At 40.0% G+C, this 17874-nt stretch overlaps 2 protein-coding genes across 2 annotated transcripts; one reads left to right on the top strand and one right to left on the bottom strand.

Moving 5' to 3' along the window:
* Positions 1-230: 230 nt before the first annotated feature.
* cdkn2aipnl (CDKN2A interacting protein N-terminal like) lies at positions 231-2180 on the top strand. The gene is made up of 3 exons (XM_030438357.1): positions 231-504; positions 1673-1778; positions 1879-2180. Exons 1-3 carry the CDS (start codon positions 293-295, stop codon positions 1885-1887), a joined length of 327 nt encoding a protein of 108 aa, XP_030294217.1. The 5' UTR covers positions 231-292; the 3' UTR covers positions 1888-2180.
* Positions 2181-2873: 693 nt separating this feature from the next.
* Positions 2874-13979, bottom strand: ube2b (ubiquitin-conjugating enzyme E2B (RAD6 homolog)). The gene is made up of 6 exons (XM_030438356.1): positions 13600-13979; positions 9316-9396; positions 8043-8068; positions 6190-6279; positions 5677-5765; positions 2874-4944 (listed from the first exon to the last, which is right to left on the bottom strand). Exons 1-6 carry the CDS (start codon positions 13641-13643, stop codon positions 4816-4818), a joined length of 459 nt encoding a protein of 152 aa, XP_030294216.1. The 5' UTR covers positions 13644-13979; the 3' UTR covers positions 2874-4815.
* Positions 13980-17874: the final 3895 nt, after the last annotated feature.

Here is a 17874-nt window from a genome sequence, read left to right as displayed (position 1 = left end):
TTTTTTCAGCTTCATTTTGTGATTAATGCTCCACTAATAGTATGTTATGTTATATTTCTTTAAACTAAATGTGTTAATATGATGACATAGCATGTTTTATCTTTAATAAGTAATACCCGCAGCATTAACCAGTGAGACGCCTCTGTGCAGGGGGTATTTCAGGTCAGCTGTAGTTCTCGGCTCCACCGCTGCGTGGCGCTGTTTAAAACGCGCCGCCCTCAAAAACGACTTCCGAGTCTCGCTTCACAGAAAAAGGAAGTTGCCTTTGTCGACTCAGCCGGAGAAAAGCAAGATGTCTACCCTGGACGTGGACGATTTTATCCAACAAAACCGAGCCCTGGCCGACAAGGTGGAGACGCATCGAGGCTACTGGGAGAGCGAGAAGCACTGGGAGCCCCGGAGGGAGTTCATCCTGCGGAACATCAACGACTTCCAGCTGCCGCAGCTCGACCAGCTGCTCGCCCTGTCCATGGTGTGGGCGAACAACGTCTTCCTCGGCTGTCGGTACGTACACACAACGTGCTCTCCACAGTTCTCGCGGTTCAGCACGAATAAGCACTTATAGAACAGGTTTTTGTGAAGATAAAAAAAAAAGTCTCTCAGCCATTGAAAGTACTTCTGACCGGGATGTTTACAACCTTTCGGCTGCAGACTCTTCTTCGTGTCCCTCTGCACTCTCCCGCCGGCTCACTGCTGCCCCCTGTGTACCGCTACACGACACACAACTTGTCCCAGAAGCCTCGAGTTGAACTGTTTGTTTTGGTTTCTCCCCCCCCCCCCCCCCAAAAAAAAACATGAACACCAGTGGCCTGTTGAGGTTTATTTTATCAGAGCCAGATTGATATATGATCTGTCATACCAGTGCTGACATTTGAGGGTTTTGGACTCTGATAACATTGACTCTGTTTGGCAGATATCGCAGCTGCAGACATTTTCAGAATAGTTGTGTTACAGCCCGTCCGAATGAACATCTATGGGACTGGTTTCAGTTCGTGTTTAGTTATTTTCTTAAATGCATACCACCAACACACATTAATGATGATGATGACTTCAGTTTGTGTTTTTTAAAAGATAAAGATGAGAATGTCTGGTTGCTCTCTGGTGGATGAATTAGGCAGCATGAACACTGAAACATGTTTTTGCAGTTCTCTACCGACATTTCTAACTACTTGTTTGCCAACATATACACACATACTGATAGATCTACACAAAGCATCTTGTTTTCCAACCGGTACCCTAAAAAGTACTATTTACCTTTTTATGGTACGAATACATTCTCAATTTATCTGTTGATTTCTTTGATTAACAATTTGCCCCATTACATGTCAGAGACTAGTCACAAGTTCCCTTAGGAGGAACTACTGCTTGGTTTGTCCTAAATCAAACTATTTTTAGTTTATTGTCATGTGAAACAAAATAAATCTGAACTACTGAGAAGCTGAAAATGGAGAATGTTTGGTATTTCTGCCGCAGATATCATGACAGGTTCCTTCAAACCAATCAGCAGATCTTTTCAGCTCTACAGAAATGTAATGCTTACTAAGATTATGGCCTGTTCAGCAATCTATCATCGGTTTTATGAAATGGTACATTCTCCTGCGGTGTTCAGTGTGCCCTTTTAGAAGCTGTGGGTGGATTATACTGATGAAACATTTCTCTTCGCTCGCGGCAGGTATAGCGCGGAGCTCCTGGAGAAAGTGAGGGAAATGGCAGAAGGCATCGAGGTCGTGGACGCACCGGTTTTCAAGACGAGAGATGAGATTATGAAGAAGCAACAGGTACGCTTGTGGACGCACACATCCTTGTTGCCACTACATACACTTCACTCGTGCAGATATGTTCACCGTGAAAATTGTTCTCCTCTCTCTCCCACCACAGGGTCGATGACCGGCTTCGGCGCATCATCCCTCCTGATTGTGTCGGATCAAGTTTTAAGACGGGTGGGACTCTGTGATGTACATACAGGCTTGTGCTTGTAACAAGTCTTTTGGTCCTGAACTGTCTGTAATGGATGTCAAACCTTTCTTCTTTTTCTTTTATCAAAAGGAGAAAGACTGTTTCTAGACAGCAAATATGTTTTTGTCAGTGTTGAAGCTCCACATTGTTGTTTCGAGTTATTTTTTAAAGTGTGCTCCTTCTTTTAAGTACAGTTTTTTAAAATAAATCCAGATGAAAGACGACACTGTGTCTGGTCCCTGCCTGAAGCACGATAAAGGACGTGTAGTTTCTTCTCACGGGAATTTGTTTCGCTTTTTTCTTTTGACTGATCCTTGTGATTCTGTGCTCTAGAGATTTTCTCAGTAAACAAACAATTAAGGGCAAACCCTTTCTCTTGTCACCGCCACACGTTTAAAGAAAATGGTTGTTGAGGTGAAAACTAGGATATTGATTTCAAAAGAGGAAGACGTGCGGGACCTCAAAGCTCTAACGACAGTTACCAGCTGTCTGATTAATGGCTGCGACAAAAGTGGAACAATTTCCTTTTTGCCTCAATTTAGGCTTGGTTTTGCATCTTAGTTCACACTTCACCTGCAGACAGAACTGTCTCCTTTTCAAAGACGAAAAACTGTATTACCAATTTCGAGCACAGACCAGGCATCAATCACAAACAGAGAAATGATTTCCTCTCTGACTTCTGACACTTGTTATCATTTGAGGACTGGAAACAGTGATGTGACGATGGAAAGCCCCAGAGAAAGAAAATAAACAGATCACTGGTTCATTCTTAGAAAAGAAATTACAAGTTCTGAATAATTGTTGACAGTTTCACCCACCATGGCAGTAAGTAAATGTTAATATTATGCATGATGAATAATGAACAATGCTGGGAAAACCGCGGCAGGAAACAAACCAAACGGCCAAAAAATACTGTCTCAAAGTCTGAAAAATGTGTTTTATTATGTTTATACAGCATATTGTTATAAGTATACATTTTTTTTGTTTAATTCACAAAATTTTATAACATATCCCTTCTGCTTTATTAAGGTGAAATAAGTCACTAGCCACAATATGACTTTTACTGTCTCAGAAAAGAGGAACTCTTGTTTTATGATGACCATCTTTTTTTGTGTGTGGGTTGATTATTCGGATGGGCGGGGTTAAAGTCATGATTTTATACTCAAGTGGTCTTTTAATTGGGTGTCACATACAAAATAAAACAAGAGACAAACGCAGGCATGAAAACAACTTAAGCCTTTTGGAAAACGGCCGACGTCACGCCGTTCAAACTGCTGCAGTTTTTCTGTCGATCCTCTTTCGGCTGCTCTCAGAAAAGTACACGCACCTTCTATCCTCTGCTCGTTTTTTCCACCGTGTCATTTTAAGAGAAGGGTCAAAACCCCTGACGCTTCATTCACGCTCACACACGTCACAGGCAACGTAGCTTTACAAGGTGATTGGATTTCTGTGGCGAGTGAAATTATGGAGAAAAAAAAAAGAAAAAAACTTTAAAAAGCAGCTCTGCATTTATCTTCTATTCTCCGGGTTAGATTGTGAACTGTGACAACTAATGAAGGCGTATTATGAAGTATATATGATACGTCTGCGCGCATATTCACATGACTTGTCTTATTTTTTTCAAACCAGCTTCACTTCCCGTCTGTCCCTGAACGCCATGAGTAAAGCATAATAAAGTAGTACAGGTACTGTTGATATGCTTAACAAGGGATAAACAGGGAAAAGATGAGAAGGAGGACTGTTGATTTAACTCATTTCTTTTGCAGAAGGGATGGTCCAGTGTACCCTATTCTAAAAGGGAGATATGAGAGGAAGCACTGGAGCACCTGTCATTAGCATTTAGAGAATCCGGCCAGCTCTTAGCATGGCTGCCACTTAGATGCTTCCTGTTCACTTCCCGAAGTTAAGAACCCTCCAAAGCAAACAAACACTACTGGACCTCTGAGTCTCTCTCAGCCGACTGCAGGAAAATTAGATGCAGACTGATATGGCTGCAGCGTCTCCTTGGTTCAGCCAGGATTCCCTCATTCACACAGTCGAGTTCCTCGTTTCCCATCCCGGTGTTAATATTTACTTTCTCATAACACTCCCTCTCCAACTTCATCTTCTACCTCGCAGCAGAAATGATTAAAATAAAAAGCCCGGAGCTGCCTAGCCAGGGAGTCATGATTCATCAGTGCAAGGCAGAGAGACTTGGCGCTGTTTCTGCCTGTGACGTCTGTGAGCTCAAACCTACAGTGTCTCTTAAAATAACAGAGGATGCTGGAACAGAACAGGGATTTTGTTCTTTATGAGCTGCATCCGTGGCTGACTTGAAGAATACTTCACCTCTGAAATACGCTTTCTCGGTTCATACTCTTCTTCCATGACATTAAAAATCTGCTGATTTGGTCATTAACCTGCCCTTTCCTAAACAGCCAAGTTGTGTGCACACCAGCAGACATTACAAAAAAAAAAAAAAAAAGAAAGAAAGAAAAGAAAAAATAAGGAAGAAAATCTGTAAAACTCTAAACACTAACAGCATCAATTCAGCCAAACAACAAAGATATATTACAAATTCTGTTAGCAATAACTTATTTCACATCATGCAATAAAAAAAAAGTAAAATTAAGGACAAGAAACACAAATATAAGATTGATTTCCCCTCCCCCGTTTTCCTTAAAATGTATTGGCAAGCAAGTTAATGTCCGTTCTGGTTTGGTTGTTTTATTCTTCCATTTTTTCAGGGTGGCACTTGAGTTCTTCTGATATAGTTGCTGTTTTTTTTCTTGATGAGGTAAAAATGAGCGACTGAAGTACTGGGATGATGAAGAAGAGGGGGCGATGGAGAGGAAGGAGTAGATAGCGACGAGGAGAAGCTCAGACGTCCACCCAGCTCTGCTCCACGATGGCCGTCACCCTCTTCTCGTACTCCCTCTTGTTTTCCTGATAGAGCTGTGCCGCCTGACTGTTGGCCGGGCTGTTTGGGTTTGGCTCGTCCAGCAACGACTGTGGGAAAAAAAGATGAAAGAAAATCAGTGTTTTCAATAAAAAAAAAAAACCCAAAACAACTAAATCACTGCACTGGCTTCTTCTTTTGTGACAAAGGTATTTGTTTAAAATTAGTTGTCTGTAAAGCAGTAAATGATCCCACACATCTCTGATTTACATGTAGAGGATGAAGCATCCAGCAGACTGAGGTCATCATGGGACGGGTTCACTCACTGTTCCCAGAGTCAAAACCATGTTGACTGAAACCGCTTTTAGGGTTTTTTTGTCGACTGCCTGTGAAGCCAACTTGCTGAATACCTGAGATCCTCTAAAACTGTCAGCTCACTGAAGTCAGGTCACACTTTCCATAATTTATTGCATTAATTTAAGCCTTGTATTATATAGGCGTTTAAGAAAAAAGGACAGATTCTCCAAATGGGGTGGAATATTGATATAATGTCTGTGTGTGATGTAAATGACGAACTGCATGTGTGACAAATGTAAATAACAATTGAGCGAATTTAGATCGAGAGACAGATGCTTTGTGGCAAAAGAATGACAAGACTTCGGTTTAGGAAATTTGTGGTCGGATTTTTACTAAATTACAGACAAGGCAGTTTTGCACAAAATTCTCTATATTAGAGATCCCTAGGTAATACTCCTCACATCCGAAGAGGGCTACAGATGACATGAATCTACTGCAGTGCATGTAAACATATTTAATGTATTATGTACTTGTATCTAACCAACCTGGATGGAGGTGAGTATGGACGACACATCATATGTGGGGCTCCAGCGGTTCTGAAGGATGTCTAAACATATACTGCCATCGGCGTAAACTGGGAAACAGAGAGAGAACACATTCAGTGTTCAGTAATCATTATGTCATCAAAATCATAATACTGCCCAACTCATACAATATGCTGCAGCTCAGCTTTTAACTGGCTCCAAAAATGCGACCATATCACTTCTATTTTAGCTCCTGTCCTCATCTTGAAATGGAACACTTTCTGGTTGTAAATCTATCAAGTTGGCTGAACGAACCCACAGAGGAAATTATCCACTTCATTTTGACTTCTCAGCCAGCCCCACTGATTTAAGGTGGAAACTGTTTCCATCATATCAAAGCTTCAAGAACACATTTCCTCCTCAAACTGTGCAACAAGGACTTCATCTAAAGCCCAAACATTTTGTACTTAATGATGCAAACTGTAGACGACGGTTATCAACAAAGTGAAGGCAGATGTTTATTGCAGCGCTTACCATTAGGGTGAAACATTCTGGAGACAAACCGAACTGTGGGAGGCTTGTTTGGGTACTCCTCTGAAAACTCTATCAGAAGCTTAAATGTTCCTGCAGAGACAGAGAAGGAGAGGGAATGAGTGTGTGAGGGGTTTGCACAAGTAACACTGTGAGGAGAATACGGATGTGGAGGGGGTTAGAGAAGAGAGAAACAATTACGTGACTAAAAATACAGCCGGCTCAACTAGAAAAAGAAGCTAATCCTTCACCGAGGCAGAGGTGTCGACTCTGCAGGCTAAAAGGAGAATAAAGGAGGGAGAGGACTAACAAGAGAAAAAACAATAAGCCCAGAGTCAGCACTTCTCTTGCCTGACCCAAGTCATAATTACAAGCAAAGAAAGAATATGAGAACAAAAGGTGTGTTTAAGTGCACATTTCCTCTAGTACTGCATGTATTATTCAGCAGAACTGCAGGTTTAATACTACCTCATAACAACTGAGTCAATGTTCAGCTACTCAATTACTCAGTAAGTAAACTTCGATTCATTGTAAGTGCTTTAAATGAAAACTAAATGCATATAGCTGGCCCTGTCCATATAACTTTCACTTCTACATAGTTGATCTAAATATCATCAAATATAAAGAAATCTGTCTGTGTGAAATCATCAAATGATTATGAGTTTCAAGAGCAGCTGTAATTTGGAGGGTGTTCAGATGCAGATGAGGTGAAGAGGGGAGGAATTGTCAATCCTTTTATTAGAGCTTCAACAATTAATCAATACATGATTTTTTTGTTGATGAACAGCTAATTAGTTTCCAACTATTTTGAATAATTGTTTCACAACCACAACCCAATTAGAAGTTGTGACTTCGGAAACTGGGAAATTGTCATGAGTAATTTTCACAGTTTTAGACTCTGATTAATAATCATAATTAATAGTTTATTGTGAAAATAATAATACATTTATCAATAATAAAAATCATCATTAGCTGTAGCTCTACATTGAGCACCTTCATGTATCAGTTTTTGTGTTGATATAGTGTAATCATGATCTGTTCGACACATTTCTCTTTGTAAAAAGAGTTTTTGGCTTGTCTTGCAAAAAAAATAAAAAATACACAAAACCCAGATCCAGTCTCAGATTTTTCTGCCATGCAACATCATTCTACAAGGGGCTACAGTGGACATGCAAACCCACATTCCTGGTAGATTACTTTGTGACAGGAATACAGTATTTCTACCGTTTATCACACCATCAGCACAATGAAAGATAATTGCTGCTGTGATCATTTTGTAAAATGCTGTATCAAAGATTTTCCTCAATTGCTAAAGAAAACCAAGTTCCCCAGGTTTGTTTCTGAGTCACTATTTACTTCTTGGACTGCATTTCATTTGATACCTGAAGCAACACACCTGCAGAGTTCATCATTATAAAGTTGAACAGCCTTTAAGCTGAATGGCAGCCCTTTAAACTCATTGTCAGCTTCATTAAAATTGTGTTTGTGCATGTCGCCATAACCTCGTAAATAAGACTCATTCCACATACTTACGAAGTGCACAAAAGTTGATGTAGCGCGAGTCAAATTATTATAAAAACTCCCAACTATATCAAAATACCTCCAGGCCTAAAAATCTAGATCAATCACAACCCTTTTCGAACTTGTGGCGAAAGTGTGGCGATGTGTAATTCACCAAACCCCTTGTCATATATTTCTACCACACACTGCCCAGAAGGCTCTTATAAGTGGACTGAATGATGCAACTCTACAATAATAAGAATGCAGGAGAAAGTTCAATCAAATCCAGATCCTGAATTAAACGTGCTCCCACTGAGTCTGTACTTCTTGGACCAGATACATCAAAATGCACTTACCATCTTCAAACGGTGTTCCCACAGGCCTGCGGAAGGCAGAGAGAGAGCAAAACATTATTTCCAAATGTTAAACATCCCCACTGCTACCAATAAAGCCTTGGCTTGTGGACAAACACAACCATCAACATCTACCCATCAAGGACCTGCTCTGCACAGACACCAGAGACAGCATTTATTTACTCATCTCTCCGCGTTTATACAGTCTGTGTAAAGAAGCCAATTAAATCAGCTGCTGAGACGTGTTACATTTTGGCAGCTTCACCTTTGACTTTAATTTAGGTGAGGAACTATTGGCAAGTCTATGCCTCCTCTGGTCTACTTTAAACCAAAGTGTGAGGCTCTGGTTTGTTTTCGTTTGGATCTTGTTACTTCTGGTCATGGTTGCATACTTGAAGTTTTAATATGTTGCGCTTGGACTTTTCTGACTATGTTTCTTTCAACTGTATTTCAAATTGCATGCCAAGAGATAACAAAAGCTGTCCAGTATAAGTGTAATTCAAAATATTAACCAGCTCAAACTACTCTTAAAACCTTAACATAAAACATAAAACTGCACCAAACCACACTGGAATCACTTTAACTCTACATTTGTTCTCTTAAATAAGTCATCTTGAATTTCAAGATCTTCTTCCACAGAAAAGGACAAATAAATGGTGGAAAACCTCATCTCCCTGCCGTTTTTTTTTATTAGTCAGGAGTAGTAGTATTTACACAAAACTTGTTTTTGTGGGGGAAACAATGTGTGAACGATGCCTAGGGCCATGGTGACAGCCTGAGGCAACTCAAAATTAATCAGGGGATCAATGAGAAGGACAGTACAACAGTGAGCTAGACTGCATCTTCAAGTCATTCAGGTGAGGATGTACAATTTATGGTGGGTGTATTCTACTGTAATCCGTAATAAAAACAGGGGAATCGTCCCACTGCTAGCATCATAAGTCATCTGCTCAGTTCTTCCGGTGGCGAAGAAGAATCCTGGCTGCAGTGAGGGACAGAGACGAGGAGATTCTGAGAGCAGTCACTACAGCCCTTACTTGACCCACCAACTTCCGCCCCAACAGCGTCTCCCAGCCTGTTCTAGCATCAAACACCCACTGAGTCTCTACATGCTGCTTTTCCAGACTGTTCTGTGCCACAATCAGGGCTGTAATCAGAAATATTTAAATACTGAAAAAGGGTGGGAGGCTGGGTGGGTTGGAGGGACTCCGTGCAACACAATCACAGTGGCACAGCAAAGACAGCAGGGCGGAGTTGAATTTAGAGCATGACTCACCCAAAAATAACAGCGTTCCAAAGCATGATGTTGTTCTCTGACGGTGCTCCACTCACACCGGTGGGAGGATCTTCTTGAAGTCTGGATAAGACAGAGAGAAAGAGACATGTAAGAGAAGAACAGAGGGAGATGTGGAAGGACAGACAGAAAGGAGGAGGCAGAAAAGGAACGCAGAGGGCGTACAAAAGGAATAGGAAGCAGGAAGAAAGGGAGAAAGAAAAATGAGAACAAAAAGGAAAGATGTGCAGAAAAAAGAGGACGCAAACAGATGAACAAAGGGGCGTTAAAAAGGTGAAAGAGGGAATTAAAAGGGAATGGAAACAGAAACAAAAACAGACACGGGGGAGAAAGAAGCGGGAGGAGGGAGAAGCAAGAACTGGCGAGAGTGTGAGGATTTTAATTAACACCTTGACTGCAGGATAATTATCAGTCAAAACACGACCTGCTGTATCAACATGACTTCAGTCGACGACTAGGCTCGCAGGATCAACTGCACACTACCCGTCCTGCTGTCACATGTCAGTTAACATAAGCTTTACAATTAACACTCATCTGAAGCACTGCTGTACCATGACTGTGTCCCCAGAGAGCATCAAAGACCTGACGGCGGCTTAGAGCCTTATCCTCCGTCGACCTTCACCTGAAATGACTTCTGACTGATGTTGTCATGGTTAAGATATCAGGATGAACCAAACCACACACCCTGATGTTTATCCATCAATACGTGTTTGTTTTGTCACTCTCCATCCCACTGATGACCGAGCTGAAACCCAGTTCATGAAAGCCCTTGTGAAAGTTATTTTCCAAGGAAAAAAACAATCTGGTGCAGGGGAGGTGATGGATTTTACATTTGCAGCAGCAGCAGCACCACTGGTGTGTTGGGAATAAAAAAGAAGAACTAGTAGTTGGCAGCAGCAGCAGCAGCAGCAGCACAGGACAGAGGAAGAAATGTCACCCAGAGAAAGTCACACCCCGACGATAGGAAATCCAAAGAAATAGAAAATAATTGTTTATGTAATGTAAAAACTCATGTAAGGATATGATTCTAACAAGTAGGGCTGCAACTGACTATTATTCATGTCATAACTGATTAAACTGCCGATTTTTTTTCTCAATTGATCAGTTGGTGATTTTGTTTATGGCTGCACAATCAATCAAAATACAGACAAAGTTGCAATGTGGCCAAGTGCAATAACCAAATCACAAGAAGCTGAAGAAAATAGCTTTATAATGCAGTGCTGTAGTGCTGCAGAGACGTCCTGGCCTAGAGATCTTGTTCTCCAGATGTAATAAACTTGTTTGTTTGGCAAAGAGCCCAACATATGTCTCATCGTTATGATTTTTCACATTTTCTTCAGTGAAAATGACAATTGTGATGGTAAATGATCATTCCAACTAATCGTGAATCATATCACAATATTTGTCAAAATAATCACAATGATTTTTTTTTGTGCAGCCGTAATTAAGATGATTCAATTTAAGAAAATAGTGCTGTCAGAGCCTGAGGTGCAGGTCTTCAAATTACTTTCTGAAGTCTAAACCCACCAGTATAAAACAGAAAAGCAGCAAATCTGGAGAACCTGAAAACCTGGAACCAGTGGCCTTTGTGACTACTTAAGAAGTTAAATATTAAATACATAAAAGTATAATACTCATATTCTATGTTGGAGTTAATTATACTCTAGTTTCAGATCAAACAATAAGGAATACCTCCCCTACTACACAATAAATCTACCTTTGTGTAAAAATGAAGTTACTTGAAGTCATTAGACATCACAAAAATAATCAGATTGATCTTTAATTTATGAAAACAATCATTAGCTTCAGCTCCACAAAGAAAACTGCCCAGTGAAGTCTGACTGACAACTGATCTCTGAAGTGCAGAGCACAAACAGCACAGCAACAACAACCGCCTAGCAACAAACACACAACAAAAAAACAACACAGAAATGTCGCAGGTCAACATTTCAAATTAAGCGTCGGACACACATTTCCTGGTTTATGAAACTATTGATCTGTAGGCAACAAAACACATTTCTGGAGGATTACACCCTGATATCCAGAAAACCAGAATCGCCACAGACTATTTAGGCCTACAATCCCATGACTGGTATAAAAGCTGATTTAACAAGAGCTTACAGCTATAAAACAAGGTAGGTTGATTTGCGTGTCTGTGTGTGAGCGTAGATCCACGTCCCTAGCTGCAGACAGACCCACTGCAATTAACCTCATTTACTGTAATCTGCCTGAGCTTTCTGCTGGTGGAAGGATGCTCCCCTCAACTTCCCTTCTAGATAGACTGATGGTTCATTTACATTATTGTATTTGGAAAGCGGGGATGATGGAACAGTCTGCAGAAGTAGTGGATAAAAAGACGTGAAAATTGTTTTTATTTTTTCCCCTCCATCTGTGTGGAATAATGTGGCTTGGGGGGGGGGACACACACTGCCTGACGGTTAATTTTGTTAAAATCAAACAATTACTTAATCATTTCGAGAAAACTACCAACAATTCTCTTACTTTCTTCACCAACATGAGGATTTGCTGTTTTTATGATTTTTATCCTCGTAAACTCAGTATCTTTGGGTTTTGTACAAAATAAAGAGAGACACTTTACAGCAACTAATCCATTGATCACTTAAGCAATTGGCGGATTAATAGATGATTAAATGATTTTGACAAATAACAACAAAAGACAGTGTTGTCAAGGAAACCCTACTTATAGAAATGATCTAGTCTAGTGCCATCAAACATTACGGGCTACTGAATAACAAACATACTAAATGCTAAACAAACACTGAATGCTGATAAGACTTTAACAGAGATGGGCCTGATTTAAGATCTGGAGAATGTAGCTCTACTGTCTCTTTATCAAAGCTAAAACCTCGCAAAAAATATGATGGAGGAGCAACAGGGCTGTAAAACAGAAACAGAAGGTGTTGAAATGTAAGGTGATGGTTGCTGGTTTCACAATGTCAATCGCTTCTAAAAATACTTTTGGAGAAGAAACGAAAGTGACGCTTGTGATACTGAATAAAATCTGAACCAATTCAGATGGTTCATTTGAAATGAAACGAACAAAATTGCTTATTTCAAAAGGGGGGGTCCTCTGCTGCAATAATAACAAAACAAAAATCACACCCATGTGTTGCTGTTACAGCTCAGTTTCATGACACATATTGCACAAATAATTTGACTAACAGATCAAACAAGAGAGGTTAGGCAATATCACGCGAGGCTGAATTCAATCAGTCAGCCTTGGCGTGGACACACAGGCTGATCCAGGAATGTGCTATTGTGTTTTCCTCGCCTCGGTGTTACAGTTTACCACCTGGGGGACTGGCACAGCAGAGTAGAGTTACGGTGACACCTTATCCGCCCTGCTTCATCGGCTGTTCTTAGTTGAATAGCTTAGGATCTTTTTTTCCACTGACAGGTGTGTGTGAATGACACACAAACAGACACACGTACTGTAGGATGCCACATGGAGCATGGCAACAGATTGGGGATAGCAGGTATTACCAGCAGCCCCATGCCAGGTGTGATTCTCCCAGAGGACACAGACACAGTCCTCTTGTTCTCACAACTACAGTATGTTAATATTCACTTACGCATGAAGGATTTGGGGATTTTCTTTTTGATATAACCATCCTAATTATTGACACGGAGCACCCCTGAGAGCACACACATGGAGTTGTGCAACACCTGTGAGCCACGTTGCTACCAGGGGGGACTGAATCCATGATGTTGGCCGGTTGGGTGCATTTAGCTCCCTTGTAGCAGCAGCAGCGTTTAAACCCACAGCTTGCAGACTGTGAGGAGATATTAGGACAAATGTTGTCACGTTTACCTTCTGGTCAGGGCCAGTGAAGTCAAGACAAAGGCAAAGCTTTATTTACCCCCAGCTCCGTTAACCTCAGCTAGCCGAAGTTGCATCTACCCAAACAAACAAACTACCCAGGAAAACTGGAAATACCAACGTTATTCCCTTGATAGAAAACACTGCATAAAACCAACGTCCCCTCATAGAACATCACTAATTTATTCGAAAATAAACAACCATTCCCTTGTCATTCCTATCGATATCAGTGCAGATATAGAACATATAAATTAACGCGTTTTGTTCACTATAACTCCAGTCGGGCTTCACATACAGTATTTTTTGCACCAGCAGCTAACGCTAAGCTAAGCTAGCCAAGCTAGCGACCGACAGCTTCATCGGCTAACGCTGCTAGCTACACATACACACAAACAGAGGAGATGACTGCCAAAACGTTGCGGTACCTTTTAAAATCTCTCATAAGCCGTCTCCTTGCCGGGGTCGACATTGTTGGAAATGTATTAAAAAATAAAAAAAAAATTAACCAGGACCATAGACCGAAGGCTATTCGAAACCAAACCCGGGGTTTCTTCCGCTTATAGCCCTTTTCTTCTTCTTCTTCGTCTTCTTCTTCTTCCAAAACAACTGGCTAGCTAGCTGCTATCTCTGGTGACGTCGGTTGCTTACAGCGCTGGTAAACGGAGGTACAGCCCCTTTTATGTCAGAGGCGATGTCGTGGTAAAAATGCTAATTATAACGCCTGTTTAACCAGATTCAACTCTATTTCTGTCGGCGTGAGGTTGTAGATACATCTAACTTTGTTTCGGTCCGGACAATATCTGACTAAACACTACACTCGTGTGCTGCGAGCCAAAAGATATGCAGCAGCCTGTCATCATCATCTCTTATTAGAGGTATTTAAATAATAAAGTCTATGAGGCTATGATATCCCTGCATGACATTAGTATATCTCTTATGTTAAAGGTAAATATCTGCATCTCATATAGTCCATGCATTGTGAGAAAAAAGGGCCCCTGGTGTCTCCTGTACCTGAAAAACTAACTTATACTTGAAGATCCCCTCAGACAGTGTTGTAAAAAGTACATAAAGTACAAAATGATGCTTGAGAAAAAATTAGAAAGGATGTGGTGTTTTAATATATTACTTTTGTAAAAGTGAAAGGAGCCCAGGGAGGGGTCAGTCTATGTGATGATGTCACAGGAAATGGTGCAGGACATTCCTGTGTTTTGTATTAAATCTAAATGTCCGAGTACATTTACAACAATGTGCGAAGGTTTTGCACCACTGCAGACAGCAAACTCGAACACCAACCTAATGTAGGTCAGAGCTGCCACATCAACCACAGTCAACAACAGCAGGGAGAGGAAGAGGAAGAGAAGTTTCCTGGACTCCCTTATGAAATTGCGCAATTTTGTGAGTCGTTGAGTTAGGGGAAACTTTCTAAACTTCATGAAGCGTTGTTTCTGACAAATTCTTAATTATTTGGGCCTTGCTGTAAATCCGGCTTATGTTAAAGTCACATTTAAGGGGGTGCCGCAGCCCCCTCAGCACCCCTAGTTCTGGGGGAACTGCACCCATACAATAAGGCTAAACACAGGTCTATCTTTAGCTCTATAGACTAAGAGTTGACCCTGGGACACATTTCACACACTGAATGTTAACCCAGGATTAATCTAACCCCAGGGCTATACAATTCACACTGCACTTTTACTAGCCTGGGGTTACCTGTCTGTTCGCTTTGAGTGTGTGCTTTGAAGCAAGGCTTAACATACTGGAATGTTTTATTCAGGTCTTGGGAGAAACTGAATACATGTAACAGGATTATGTAATCAGGATACAACTGTGGTCTGTTAAAGTTACATAAGAAAGATGTAATTAGATTACAGATACGTTCAGTAAAAAAGAGGATTAGTAACAGGATTACAATTTTGAGAATAAAGACTGATATACTAGTTACACACAACATCACTCTGGTATTGAGCGAAACCGAATACAAAAGTGTGTATTCTTACGGAATACACACTCGTTGTTATGATCAAATAAAAGTCCTCTGACTGATATTTATCCTCTGTTGTCTTCATTTGGTATTAAAGTAATCCAAAAATAACGGAAAGAAAATGGAAGTTACATTACTTTCATAAGGTGGTTGTTGGATTACATTACTGACAACATTGTTTAAGAGGTAATTAGTAGCTGTATCAAGAATACATGTTTAAAATAATCCTCCCAACCATAGTACTAGTGGTACTACTCTGTTTACTTTAGCCACATTCCACTTTGGATTCTGCCAGTGTGCACGAGTTGAAGCCTGGGGCTTTCTGGTAATAAATGTACTTAAAGCAACATTACGTAAAAAAAAAAAAAGTTTCTGAGTGTGACACCACTGTTGTAAACACAAATCTCAGGTCTGTAACAATTGGTAGACGTAATGTAGGTCATATCTATGAACAAACTCATGATATCATAACAACAGCTTATTATCTTGAAGTAAACACGTACGTAACGCTGTGATCCGACCTACTCACTGGAGTTACACCGTGCAGAAACAAGTGATGGGGGGGGCGGAGTGGCTGAGACAGAGACACCATTCATTCTATCGCATGACACTAAATTATGCATATATTTAAACCGCATACCGTCTGTCGACCGATTCGTTCAGCATTTTTCTGATCATCAGAATCTTTTTTATCTGATTGCAGATAAAATTCATGAATTTAAGGGTTGCCCCACTTTTGATGCAGCATGCAATCTGCAAAGTCATCAAATAAATGTGGTGGAATACAAATCAATAGTTGCTTCCAAAACATAGTGGAGTGGAAGTATAATTTTGTAGAAAATGGAAAAACTCTTGTAAAGTACGAACCTCTAAATCCATTCCTGTTGTAGCTTGTTGTACTTTTACCAATAATGACCTAATAATGTGACTTCTGTGTGTTTTTATATGCAGGAAACACAATTGTGAAAATATGTAAACACAAAGAAGTTCAAATGTATTTCAGGAGTGTATTCAGTGCAATGGCATTTGACATAATTGGAGAAATGACATTACAATCCTCCTCTGAACTGAATTAAACATGAAATATAAAACTTGTCTTCTTGAGGTGTTCTGAGAGTCAAATGTTTTCGTGGCTTCCCCTTTTAGTCACACTTGTTGATATGATATGTTGTTGATATTACAGACAACCTTTGTGTGTGTGTGTGTGTGTTTGTACAGCAGTGGTCCATGAAAATTCAAAATAACACGAGATAAGGCTAACCGTCCTTGCTTTCATGCTCGCACACTTCTCTATGATTAGGACAATACCGCAAATACAACAGGCTCCATGTCAACACAACACTGTGTGAGTGTGATTAAGCCGGCAGTCGGGGAGAAACAAAGACAATATTTGTCTGGCAGTGCTGTGGGATGTTTTTGCCATGTTTTTTAATTGCTTGGTGATGCTCTGGTTTTTGTTGTATTAGAATTATCCGAGTCTCCGAGTTACCCTCGACTATCCCGCTCACTTCTTTCTGTAATTATTTGTCTTTCTCGGTTTATCTTTCTCATCTTGTCTTTTGTTTAATTTAATCTAATTTCCAGTCAACAACTCCTCCTGTCTCTTGTTCTTTTTTAATTAATTTCTGGGTATTTTAATTGACTTGCCTGGTGGGTTAAATTCCGGTTCATACTGCAGAGATAACACGTGGAGCTCTCAGATTTTACTGGCATTGATAGAGGCGATCATAAAGGCGTCAATGTTTAGTTTCAGACTCAGAGCTACATGAGAAATTTACAATTTCACTTGTGAGCTGAAAATGTAGTCCTGTGACAGGACATTTTCACATGTAATCCAAAAGGTAATCATGTGCAAATAATATGAGGTAATGGACCTGGATATTTGTGGTTGTCTTTTTTCAATCATGAATGAACATTTCCACATATGACAACATTTCCACAAAATTTACATTTTCAAATGTGATTGTCTTGTTTAACACTTGGATTAGAATTTGAACAAAGTGGAAACAAAACCTGGTGCATGAAATCTGCTGCTGCATCACATGTGAATTGGACATATTCACACATTTTCACATGTGATTTGCTTTTATCACAAGGGAATGCAAATTTTCACATAAGTAATTTACATTTTCACATTCCAATCGCATTAAAAAGTGGTTATCCTTTTTTTATTCGTAGATTTTGCCATTTAAAATGTGGTAACGAAACATAGCACACGAAATTTGATCCTTCATATGTGAATTCCACAAATTCCACATATGTGAACAAAAACTGTACCATGTGAAAATAAATAATGTCACATGTGCACCGGACATTTTGACAAGTGACTGGCTTCACTTCACATGTGAAGGAAAATGACCATGTGAGAAATTAACATTTTCACATGTGAATTACATAAATTCATACGTGATTTGCTTAAAACAAACAAACAAACAAACAAACAAACAAACAAACATGTGGATTAGGATTTCTTCACGTGGAAACAATTTGGCCAAACAGAACAAAAATGTAATGACATAATGGACGTTTTTACTATTCACCAAAATAATCTACAGATTAAAGATTAAATAGTCATAAATTACTGCCTTAATGTGTTCTGTCATAAATCTGGCTTTTGAATGAATATGATGCCAAGAGCAGAAAAAGAGGGGAATGTATCTTTATAGAATGATGTATACAGCTTGATCCCAGTGTTTTATAGGATCACTGGCAGGACTCGCAT

The sequence above is a fragment of the Sparus aurata genome, chromosome 13, assembly GCF_900880675.1.
Source record: "Sparus aurata chromosome 13, fSpaAur1.1, whole genome shotgun sequence".
Lineage (NCBI taxonomy): Eukaryota > Metazoa > Chordata > Actinopteri > Spariformes > Sparidae > Sparus > Sparus aurata.
Note: the sequence above shows the minus strand (reverse complement) of the source record. Positions and strands in the feature narration are given on the sequence as shown.